Source organism: Erithacus rubecula (genome assembly GCF_903797595.1).
Source record: "Erithacus rubecula genome assembly, chromosome: 29".
Taxonomy (NCBI): domain Eukaryota; kingdom Metazoa; phylum Chordata; class Aves; order Passeriformes; family Muscicapidae; genus Erithacus; species Erithacus rubecula.
Window position 1 is genome coordinate 3,443,958 of NC_136681.1, and position 12,313 is coordinate 3,456,270.

Sequence of the window (12,313 nt, forward strand, 5' to 3'; positions counted from 1 at the left end):
TGTCCCTCCCCGTCCGTCTGTCCCTCCCTGTCCCTCTGTCCCTCCCTGTCCCTGGGCGGAGCTCTGTCTGTCTCTTTCCCCTTCCGGCAGCGATGGCGGCGTTGGGGCTGGCGGGACTGGTGAGACTGGGGGGAACTGGGGGGCACTGGGGTGGCCCCGGGTGGTCCCGACCCGTGTCCCCGCCGTGTCCCCGCCGTGTCCCCGCCGTGTCGCAGCCCCGTGTCCCCCCCCAGGGTCCCGGCGAGGCCGCGGCCGCCGCTCAGGCGCTGGCGCTGCCCGCGGAGAGCTTCGGCAACGACGTGAGAGGAACTGGGAGAACTGGGAGAACTGGGGGGACTGGGGGGAGTGGAGGGTAAATGGAGGAGAGTGGGGAACTGGGGGAAATGCGGGGACTGGGGCGGATTGGGGAAACTGGAGGAGTTGGGGGGATTGGGGAACTGGGGGGATTGGGGGGATTGAGAGAACTGGGAGGGACTGGGAGGATTGGGGTAACTGGGGGAGAATGGGGGGACTGGGAGGGACTGGGAGGAATGGGGAAACTGGGGGATTTGGGGGGATTGGGGAATTGGGGGGACTGGGAGATTGGGAGCTGGGAGAGACTGGGAGGATTGGGAAAACTGGGAGGGACTGGGGGGATTGGGGAAACTGGGGGATTTGGGGGGATTGGGGAACTGGGGGAGAATGGGGGGACTGGAGGGACTGGGGGGCTTTACTGGGCTCCAGTCACAGGCTGGGAGGGGGTCACAGATTTGGGGGGTTTGTCCTTGCAGAGGGGTCCCAGATTTTATGGAGTTTGAGCTTTTGGGGTCCCAATCCTGGGAGGGGTCCCAGTTTTAGGGGGTTCCCCCAATCCAGAAGGATCCTGGTTTTGGGGGATCCCAGTTCTGCGTGTTCCCCCATTCCTGGAGAATCCCAATCCTGCAAGAGGATCCCAGAACCCCAAATAAAACCCCCAGACCGAGAGAAGAGAACCCCCAAAGAGAAGCAAACCCCCCATAAACACACAGAGAAATCGGGGGGAGGGGGTCCCCAAAAGGAGCAGGGGGGTTTTGGGGAGGCCCGTTTGTCCCCAGGGCGTGTCCAGCTGTCCCTGCTCCTTCCAGCCCCGCCTGGAGCTGGCCTGGGCCATGCGCGCCCACCAGCACGCCCAGATCCACTTCAACGTGAGTCTGGGGGCTCTGCCAGGGCTCGGGGGGGATTTTTGGGGAGTCCCGGCTGATCCTGCGCCCCCCCCCCGCAGCTGATCTCCTCCGTGGACCCCAAATTCCTGCGGCTGACGCCGCTGGACGATCGGATCTACGCGGAGTTCCGCGGGCGGTTCCCGGAGCTGCGGGTGGATGTGCTGGAGCCCGAGGAGCTCAAATCGGAGCCGGCCAAGGCGGTGGGCGGCATTTGGGGATTCCCTCTTTGGCTTTTTTGGGATTTTCCTAATTTTTCCTGAATTTCCTCCTTTTTTTTCTGGATTCCTCAGGTTTTCCTGGGATTTCCCACTTTTCGTTGTGATTTTTCCCGAGATTTCCCCTTTTTTACTGAGATTTTTTTTTCACTTTTTCTGGGATTTCAACCCCTTCTTCTTGAGATTTCCCTTTTTTTTTTTCCCTGGGATTTCCCCCCTTTTCCCTGAATTTCTTCCCTTTTATTCTGGGATTCCTCAGCTTTTCCTGGGATTTCCCACTTTTCGTTGTGATTTTTCCCGAGATTTCCCCTTTTTTCCTGAGATTTTTTTTTCACTTTTTCTGGGATTTCAACCCCTTCTTCTTCAGATTTCCCATTTTTTTTTTCTGGGATTTCCCCCCTTTTCCCTGAATTTCTTCCCTTTTATTCTGGGATTCCTCAGCTTTTCCTGGGATTTCCCACTTTTCGTTGTGATTTTTCCCGAGATTTCCCCTTTTTTACTGAGATTTTTTTTTTTCACTTTTTCTGGGATTTCAACCCCTTCTTCTTGAGATTTCCCATTTTTTTTTTCTGGGATTTCCCCCCTTTTCCCTGAATTTCATCCCTTTTATTCTGGGATTCCCTAGATTTTCCTGGGATTTCTCACTTTTCACTGTGATTGCCACACATTTTTCCCCAAGACTTTTTTCCTGAGATTTTTTTCCCCTTTTTCTGAGATTTCAACCCCTTCTTCTTGAGATTTCCCATTTTTTTTTTCTGGGATTTCCCCCCTTTTCCCTGAATTTCTTCCCTTTTATTCTGGGATTCCTCAGCTTTTCCTGGGATTTCCCACTTTTCATTGTGATTTTTCCCGAGATTTCCCCTTTTTTCCTGAGATTTTTTTCCCCTTTTTCTGAGATTTCAACCCCTTCTTCTTGAGATTTCCCTTTTTTTTTTCTGGGATTTCCCCCCTTTTCCCTGAATTTCATCCCTTTTATTCTGGGATTCCCCAGATTTTCCTGGGATTTCCCAATTTTCACTGTGATTTCCACTCATTTTTCCCCGAGATTTCTCCTTTTTTCCCTGAGATTTCAAATCCTTTTCCCTGGAATTTCTCCCTTTTCCTTGGAATTTCCCCCTTTTTTCCTGCGATTTTTTCCTCACTTTTTTTGAGATTTCAACCCCTTTTTTTTTGAGATTTCCCTTTTTTTTTTTTTTTTTTTTTTTCTGGGATTTCCTCCTTTTTCCGTGAAATTTCCCTTTTTTCTGGGATTTCCCCCCATTTTTCTGGGATCCCTTTTCCCTGGGATATTTTCCTTTATTTCTGAGATTCCTCCACTTTTTTTTTCTGGGATTTTTCCCCTTTTTTTCCCCGAGATTTTTTCTCCCTTTTCCCTGAAATTTTCCTTTTTTTTCCCTGGAATTTCTCTTTTTCCCTGAAATTTCCCCTTTTCTGGGATTTCCCACATTTTCCTGACATTTCCTCATTTTTTCTGGAATTCCCTTTTCCATGATTTTGGGGTTCTCATTTTTTAACCCTTTCCATGATTTTGGGCTCTCATTTTTTTAGCCCTTTCCATGATTTTGGGCTCTCATTTTTTAACCCTTTTTATGATTTTTGGGCTCTCATTTTTTTTAACCCTTTCCATGATTTTGGGCTCTTATTTTTTTTAACCCTTTTTATGATTTTGGGCTCTCATTTTTTAACCCTTTCCATGATTTTGGGCTCTCATTTTTTAACCCTTTCCATGATTTTGGGTTCTCATTTTTTTTAACCCTTTTTATGATTTTGGGTTCTCATTTTTTTTAACCCTTTTTATGATTTTGGGCTCTCATTTTTTAACCCTTTCCCTGCAGAAGTGGCGCCCGTTCTGTCTCAGTTTCCAGGACCTTGTTGAGGATTTTAATTTTGGGACTTTGCTGCGCCTGGACTCGCGCCAGGACTACAGCGAGGAGAACTCCATCTTTGGTGGGGAAAATGATATTTTTTTTGGAGGGAAAAATGATATTTTTGGGAGGGAAAAAAGTGATTTTTTAGTGGGAATGGCTAGGATTTTCTGTTGGAAAAAACACCAGGTTTATGGGGAAAAATACAGAATTTTCGGTGGGGAAAAAACCTCATTTTTCATGGGAAAAAAAATTTTAATGGGAAAAAACCACCAATTTTTTTAGGGAAAAATAGCAGGAAAACCACAATTTTTTATGGGAAAAACGCCATTTTTAATGAGAAAAACACCATTTTTGGTGGGAACAATAGCAGAAAAAGCACAATTTTAATAGGAAAACTCACCATTTTTAATGGGAAAAAAACAATTTTTAATGGGAAAAAACCCCATTTTTAATGGGAAAAAACCCATTTTTAATGGAAAACCCCCATTTTTAATGGGAAAACCACCAATTTTGGTAGGGAAAAATAGCAGAAAAAACACAATTTTAATAGGAAAAAAATCCAATTTTAATGGGAAAAAACCCATTTTTAATGGAAAAATCATCATTTTTGGTGGGAAAAATGGCAGAAAACCCACAATTTTAATAGGAAAACCCACCATTTTTAATGGGAAAAAACCAATTTTTAATAGGAGAAAACCCCATTCTTAATGGGAAAAAACCCCATTTTTAATAGGAAAAACCCCATTTTTAATGGAAAAGAAACATTTTTAATGGAAAAACCACCAATTTTGGTGGGGAAAAATAGCAGAAAAAATACAATTATAATAGGAAAAAACCCAATTTTAATGGGAAAAGAACCCCCATTGTTAATGGGAAAAAAACAATTTTTAATGGGAAAACCACCAATTTTGGTAAGGAAAAATAGCAGAAAAACCACAATTTTAATAGGAAAAAATCCCATTTTTAATGGGAAAAAACCCCATTTTTGATGGGAAAAACCACATTTTTAATGGAAAAAAAAACCCCAACCATTTTTAATGGAAAACCCCCATTTTTGGGGGACAAAAAGCAGATTTTGGGTGTGAAGTGGGGGCAGCTCTGGGACCCCCAGGGCTGATCCCCCCCCCTCCCCTGCAGCCACCAGGATCCAATTCTTTGCCATCGAGATCGCCCGGAACAGGGAGGGCTGGAACGACGCCGTCTACGGGAAACCCCGATGAGGAATTGGGAATTTGGGATTTGGGATTTGGGAATTTGGGGGGTTTGGGGGGGCAGGAGCTCCCCAGGATCCACTGGAACCTTCCCAGAGCTTTGGATGCTGTAAATAAAGATTTGGGAAATCCCAGTCCTGGTGTTTGGGGTTTGTGGGGTGGCCGTGGGGTTGAATTGGATTTGGGGTTGGATTGGGTTTTGGGGGTTTTGGGGTTAAATTGGATTTGGGGTTCAATTGGGTTTTGGGAGTTATGGGGTTAAATTGGATTTGGGGTTGGATTGGGTTTTGGGGTTAAATTGGGTTTTGGGGGTTATAGGGTTAAATTGGATTTGGGGTTGGATTGGGTTTTGGGGTTAAATTGGGTTTTGGGAGTTATGGGGTTAAATTGGATTTGGGGTTGGATTGGGTTTTGGGGTTAAATTGGGTTTTGGGAGTTATGGGGTTAAATTGGATTTGGGGTTGGATTGGGTTTTGGGGTTAAATTGGGTTTTTGGGGTTGGATTTTGGGGTTAAATTGCATTTTGGGATTAAATTGGATTTTGGGGTTAAATTGGATTTTTGGGGTTAAATTTGACTTGGCTGTGGGGGCACTCTCGGGGTTTTGGGGTGACTCAGAGTTTTGGGGTATCTCCCAAGTTTTTGGGGCTGTAGGGGCACTCTCAGTTTTTGGGGTGGCAGAGCTTTGGGGGCCTTCTCAGGGTTTTTGGGGTGCCCTCCTGTGTTTTTGGGATGCCCCTGTGTTTTTGGGGTGTCCCTGTGTTTTTGGGGTGCTCCTGGGCTGTTTTTGGGGTGCCCCTGGGCTGTTTTTGGGGTGCCCCCTGTGTTTTTGGGGTGCCCCCCTGTGTTTTTGGGGTGCCCCTGGGCTGTTTTTGGGGTGCCCCTGGGCTGTTTTTGGGGTGCCCCCCTGTGTTTTTGGGGTGTCCCTGTGTTTTTGGGGTGCCCCCTGTGTTTTTGGGGTGCCCCTGGGCTGTTTTTGGGGTGCCCCTGTGTTTTGGGGTTCCCCTGTGTTTTTGGGGTGCCCCTGGGCTGTTTTTGGGGTTCCCCTGTGTTTTTGGGTTGCCCCTGGGCTGTTTCTGGGGTGCTCTTAGGGCTGTTTTTGGGGTGTCCCTGTGTTTTTGGGGTGTCGCTGTGTTTTGGGGTGCCCCTCTGTGTTTTGGGGTGCCCCTGGGCTGTTTTTGGGGTGTCCCTGTGTTTTTGGGGTGCCCCCCTGTGTTTTTGGGGTGCAGGGAGCCGTGCCAGTAGAAACCATTGATTTTTATTTGCAGTCACAACGTTTGTACACGGCAGCAACACCCCGAGACCAACCAGCACCTGACAGGGAGAGACCATCCCAAAAACAAAACCCAAAACCCAAACCCAAAACCAAAACCAACCAAAACCCAAAACCAACCAAAACCATCCCAAAAACAAAACCCAAACCCAAACCCAACCCAAAAACAACCAAAACCATCCCAAAAACAAAACCCAAAACCCAAACCCAAAACCAAAACCAACCAAAACCATCCCAAACCCAACCCAAAACCCAAACCCAAACCCAAAACCAACCAAAACCATCCCAAACCCAACCCAAAAACAACCAAAACCCAAACCCAAACACAACCAAAACCCAAACCAAAACCATCCAAAACCATCCAAAACCCAGCCCAAAAACAAAACCCAAAACCAAAACCAACCAAAACCATCCAAAACCCAAACCCAAACTCAAAAACAACCAAAACCCAAAAACAAAACCCAAAACCATCCCAAACCATCCCCAAAACCCAAACACAAACCCAAAAACAACCAAAACCCAAACCCAAACCCAAAAACAACCAAAACCCAAACCCAAACCCAAAACCAACCAAAAGCCAACCCAAAACCAACACCCAAACCCAAACCCAGCCCCAAAACCATCCAAAACCCAAACCCAGCCCCAAAACCCAAACCCAGCCCAGCCCAGCCAGATCCAAATAAAATAAAATAAAATAAAATAAAATAAAATAAAATAAAATAAAATAAAATAAAATAAAATAAAATAAAATAAAATAAAATAACGAAGGAGTGGCCGGGGAGAGGCTGGAGCTGGGCAGCCCCAGGGTTTGGGGAGCTGAGCAGGGGGTGCACACGAGTAGCAGCAATCAGAGTGGGGTGCAGGGCTAAGGGGCCCTCCCAGTCCCCCCCAGTTCTCCCAGTTCATCCCAGTTCATCCCAGTCCCCCCCTGGATCAGGGGTTTGCTGAGCACCAGACCCCAAACCCCAAACTCGGGGCGGCTCCAGCCCCAAAAATGGGGGAAAAAAGGAGAAAGGGGAAAAAGGGATGAGAAGGAGGAGGAGGAGGAAAAAAAGATGGGAAAGGAGGAGGAGGAAAGGGATGGAGGAGGAAAAAACAGATGGGAAAGGAGAAAAGGGATGGAGGAGGAGGAGGAAAAAAGGGATGGGAAAGGAGAAAAGGGATGGAGGAGGAGGAGGAAAAAAGGGATGGGAAAGGAGAAAAGGGATGGGAAAGGAGGAGGAGGAAGGGGATGGAGAGAAAAGGGATGGAGGAGGAGGAAAAGGGATGGGAAAGGAGAAAAGGAAGAGGAGGAGAAGGAGGCCATGGGAGGGGTCAGTGCTGCAGAGGGGATGAACAGGGATGGGACAGGGACAGGGATGGGACAGGGACAGGGATGGGACAGGGATGGGACAGGGAATGGGGACAGGGAATGGGGACAGGGACAGGGATGGGACAGGGACAGGGACAGGGATGGGACAGGGATGGGACAGGGATGGGACAGGGACAGGGATGGGACAGGAACAGGGATGGGACAGGGACAGGGAGAGCCATGAGCAAGCACGGACAGAGGGGTCACGGGGGGGTCACAGGGGGGTCACAGGGTCATTGGGGTCATGGGGGGTCACGGGGTCACGCAGGGGTCACGGGGTCACGCAGGGGTCACGGGGTCACGCAGGGGTCACGCCATGGCTTCGAGTTCCCAAGAACGAGGGCGAGACGGGACTGGGAAATTGGGATTTGATTTTTTTTTTTTTTCTTTTTTTCTTGAGTGGGGGGCTTCTTAATAAGAAAAAATATACATTTGGAATTTTACAATGCCATTTTTTTTTTCTGGTGGATTTTTTTTTTTATTATTATTAATATTATTATTCTTCATTTTTTTTTCTTTTTTAATTTATTTTGTGTTTTTTTTTGTGTTGTTTGAGTTTTTTTGCTTCTCTCTACAGCTTGTCTCACTAAATAGATCTCTGCACTTTCACACAGCCACCCCCTGCCCATAAAGCTCAGGCCACACTTTCCTCACTCACATTCACAACCCTCACACCAGCACTGGCTGCACCAGACTCTGTAAAAATTTCAATCACACTTTGTTTTTTTTTTTTTTTCCTTTTTGTCTTTTTTTTTGTTGTTTTTTTGTTTTTTTTTTAATCGTTTTGGTTTTTTTGTGTCGTTTTTTTTTGTGATTTTTTCGCGTCTTTTTTTGTCTTTTTTTTTTTGTCTTTTTTTTTTTTTTTTTTTTCTTTTTTTTTAACTCCATATAAACCTTGCTCCAAAATGTTATGAAAAAATGTACATGTTTTGTTTTTTTTGTTTTTTTTTTCTCTTTTGTTTGTTTGTTTGTTTTTTATACAAGGCAGGCTTTTCTTGCTCTGGCAGGTTCCACATTCCAACCAGGAGGGGAAGGAAAAAAAAAAAAAAATAAGAGAGAGACAACACCTTGGAATTCCTGCACCTGGATTCTGTCCCTTCCCCACGGGAAAAACACCTGCCCAGGTGAGCTGAACCTGCTGCTCCCTCCTCCCTGGGGATTTGGGGTTTTTTGGCTGCTCCTGGCTGGCAGTGTCAGCTCATCATGTCGTTGCTGTTGACTCCATAACTCGAGTTCTTCATGGAGTCGTTGACTTCCCTCCGGAATGCTGAGAGGTTCTGGGTGAACCTGGGGGTGGCAGAGCTGTTAGTGCACAGCCCCACAGCCCAGCCATGGCTGCCTTCTCCTCTCTCCCAGAGGGAAAGAATTGCTTGCTGCATCCCTAAAAGTGTCCCGGGCCAGCTTGGACTCCCCGGGATTGTGGAAGGTGTGATAGGAAACCCCTGGGGATATTTAAGCTCCCATCCCATAAATCCCATGGATCCCATTCCAGGATCCCATCCCAAATCCCACAGTCCCATGATCCCCACCTGTCCCTGTTCTTGGGGTTGTGCTCAATGCCCCAAATCCCATCCCATAAATCCCATCAATCCCATTATCCCACCCACCTGTCCCTGTTCTTGGGGTTGTGCTCGATGCCCCAAATCCCATCCCATAAATCCCATCAATCCCATTATCTCACTCACCTGTCCCTGTTTTTGGTGAGCAGGTTGTGCTTGATGTCTCACATCCCATCCCATGGATCCTATCCCATTATCCCATTATTTCCCAGTCCCAACCCATCAATCCCATTATCCTGTGAGTCCCACCTGTCCCTGTTCTTGGTGAGCAGGTTGTGCTTGATGTCTCACATCCCATCCCATAAATACCATCAATCCCATCAATCCCATAATCCCCACCTGTCCCTGTTCTTGGTTGCACTCAATGCCCCATGGATCCCACAAATCCCATAAACCCCACAAACCCCACAAATCCCACCTGTCCCTGTTCTTGGTGAGCAGGTTGTGCTCGATGCCCCATGGATCCCATAAACTCCACAAACCCCATAAACCCCATAAACCCCCCAAATCCCATAAACCCCACAAACCCCACAAATCCCACCTGTCCCTGTTCTTGGTGAGCAGGTTGCGGTCGATGCCCCATGGATCCCATAAACTCCACAAACCCCATAAGCCCCATAAACCCCACAAACCCCACAAATCCCACCTGTCCCTGTTCTTGGTGAGCAGGTTGTGCTCGATGCCCCATGGATCCCATAAACTCCACAAACCCCATAAACCCCATAAACCCCACAAATCCCATAAACCCCACAAATCCCATAATCCCCACCTGTCCCTGTTCTTGGTGAGCAGGTTGCACTCGATGCCTCATGGATCCCACAAACCCCACAAATCCCATAAACCCCACAAACCCCATAAACCCCATAAACCCCCCAAATCCCATAAACCCCACAAACCCCACAAATCCCACCTGTCCCTGTTCTTGGTGAGCAGGTTGCACTCGATGCCCCATGGATCCCATAAACTCCACAAACCCCATAAACCCCACAAACCCCATAAACCCCACAAATCCCATAAACCCCACAAACCCCATAAACCCCACAAACCCCACCTGTCCCTGTTCTTGGTGAGCAGGTTGCGGTCGATGCCCCATGGATCCCATAAACTCCACAAACCCCATAAGCCCCATAAACCCCACAAACCCCACAAACCCCACCTGTCCCTGTTCTTGGTGAGCAGGTTGTGCTCGATGCCCCATGGATCCCATAAACCCCACAAATCCCACAAATCCCACAAATCCCACCTGTCCCTGTTCTTGGTGAGCAGGTTGTGCTCGATGCCCCATGGATCCCATAAACCCCACAAATCCCACAAATCCCACAAACCCCACCTGTCCCTGTTCTTGGTGAGCAGGTTGCGCTCGATTCCCTCCATCAGGTTCTCGAAGCACAGGTGCATGGCCTGCTGCTTCTCGGGGGGCTGGCTGTTCACAATGCTGTTCCGCAGGTCTGAGAAGTACTGGGGGCAGGACAGCAAGGGGTTAACTCCATGGGATTGGGGACAGGACAGCAAGGGGTTAACTCCATGGGATTGGGGTTTGGGAACAGGACAGCAAAGGGTTAACTCCATGGGATTGGGGTTTGGGGACAGGACAGCAAGGGGTTAACTCCATGGGATTGGGGTTTGGGAACAGGACAGCAAGAGGTTAACTCCATGGGATTGGGGGCAGGACAGCAAGGGGTTAACTCCATGGGATTGGGGTTTGGGGGCAGGACCAAGGATCATTCCAAAGATCATCCAGGCCATTGGATCATCCCAAGGATCATCCCAAGGATCATCCCAAGGATCATCCCAAAGATCATCATCCCAAGGGTGATCCCACGGACCATCCCAAAGACCATCCCATCCCAAGGACCATCCCAAGGATCATCCCAAGGATCATTCCATCCCAAGGACCATCCCATCCCAAAGACCATCCCATCCCAAGGACCATCCCAAGGATCATCCCAAGGATCATTCCATCCCAAGGACCATCCCATCCCAAAGACCATCCCATCCCAAGGACCATCCCAAGGATCATCCCAAGGATCATTCCATCCCAAGGACCATCCCATCCCAAAGACCATCCCATCCCAAGGACCATCCCATCCCAAGGACCATCCCAAGGATCATCCCAAGGACCATCCCATCCCAAGGACCATCCCAAGGGTGACCCAGCCCTGGGACATCCCATTTTTTGGGAGCTGCTCCCTCACCTTCTCGTTGAGCAGGATGAGGCCGAGCAGGGGCCGGCTCATGGACCACTGGTTGCGGCAATCCTCGAAGATGATGATGTTCAGCACCGTGGAGAGCATCTGTGGGCACCAAGGGGTTAAAGGGCACAGCCCCATCCCAGAGCAGGCTCCATCCCAGCCCAAATCCCAAATCCTGTGGATTGCAGACCATGGGTCCCAATCCCACGGATTCCAGCCCAAATCCAATCCCAAATTCTGTCCCATCCCCACAGATCCCATCCCACATTCCATCCCATCCCAAATCCCAATCCCGTGGATCCCTCAGATCCCATCCCAATCCCATAAATTCCATGGATCCTGTCCCATCCTAAATCCCAAATCTCATCCCAATCCCATGGATCCTTTGGATCCCATCCCAATCCCATAAATTCCATGGATCCTGTCCCATCCCAAATCCTATCCCAAATCTCATCCCAATCCCATGGATCCTTTGGATCCCATCCCAATCCCATAAATTCCATGGATCCTGTCCCATCCCAAATCCTATCCCAAATCTCATCCCAATCCCATGGATCCTTTGGATCCCATCCCAATCCCATAAATTCCATGGATCCTGTCCCATCCCAAATCCCAAATCTCATCCCAATCCCATGGATCCTTTGGATCCCATCCCATGGATCCCAGCCCAGCACAAACCCAATCCCAAATTCTGTCCCACCCCCACAGATCCCATCACAAATTCCATCCCATCCCAAATCCCAAATCCCATATCCCATGGATCCCATCAATCCCAAATTTTTCCCCCTCCCCATGCATTTTTCCCCCTGCCCAGGTATTTTTTGGTCTCCCCATGTACTTCCCCCCCTGCCCAGGTATGTTTTGGTCTCCCCATGTATTTTTCCCCCTCCCCAGGTGTATTTTTACCCCCTCCCCATGCATTTTTCCCTCTCCCCATGTACTTCCCCCCCTCCCCAGGTATTTTTTGGTCTCCCCATGTATTTTTCCCCCTCCCCAGGTATTTTTTGGTCTCCCCAGGTGTATTTTCCCCCTCCCCAGGTATGTTTTGGTCTCCCCAGGTGTATTTTCCCCCTGCCCAGGTATGTTTTGGTCTCCCCAGGTGTGTCAGCTCACCTGCTGGATCATCTCGGGGTGCTGCTGCATGATGTGCAGGAACCGGTCGCTCTCCTGCGCCAGGGGCGTCGATCTCTTCTTGGTGCTGCGGGAGAGCTGCTTGAACAGGTAGGTGACGATGTGATCCAGGCAGGAGCAGCACCCCGTGCACACCATGGTGTCTGTGGGGTTAAAATGGGGTAAAATGGGGTTAAAATGGGGTTTTGAACAGGTAGATGACGATGTGATCCAGGCAGGAGCAGCACCCTGTGCACACCATGGAAAATGGGAATTCCCAAATCCCAAATTCCCAAATTCCCAAGTTCCCAAATCCCAATTCCCAAACCCCAATTCCCAATACCAAACCCCAAA

The 12,313-nt window shown here is 48.6% G+C and overlaps 2 protein-coding genes across 2 annotated transcripts in view; one reads left to right on the top strand and one right to left on the bottom strand.

Moving 5' to 3' along the window:
- Positions 1-66: 66 nt before the first annotated feature.
- On the top strand, positions 67-4,484 carry PBDC1 (polysaccharide biosynthesis domain containing 1; the record flags this gene model as incomplete). Its single annotated transcript, XM_079328977.1, has 6 exons — positions 67-119; positions 234-299; positions 1,104-1,163; positions 1,241-1,381; positions 3,232-3,343; positions 4,402-4,484. Exons 1-6 carry the CDS (start codon positions 93-95, stop codon positions 4,482-4,484), a joined length of 489 nt encoding a protein of 162 aa, XP_079185103.1. The 5' UTR covers positions 67-92.
- A 3,486-nt stretch (positions 4,485-7,970) lies between these two features.
- Positions 7,971-12,313, bottom strand: part of XPO7 (exportin 7) — a gene marked incomplete at its 5' end in the record, with an annotated part of 39,136 nt that continues 34,793 nt past the window's right edge. The window contains 4 exons of the mRNA XM_079328978.1: positions 7,971-8,385; positions 9,988-10,115; positions 10,853-10,951; positions 11,963-12,123. Coding sequence (XP_079185104.1) covers positions 8,292-8,385; positions 9,988-10,115; positions 10,853-10,951; positions 11,963-12,123 — 482 coding nt within the window. The 3' untranslated portion in view covers positions 7,971-8,291. The remainder of the gene's footprint in view (positions 8,386-9,987; positions 10,116-10,852; positions 10,952-11,962; positions 12,124-12,313) is intronic.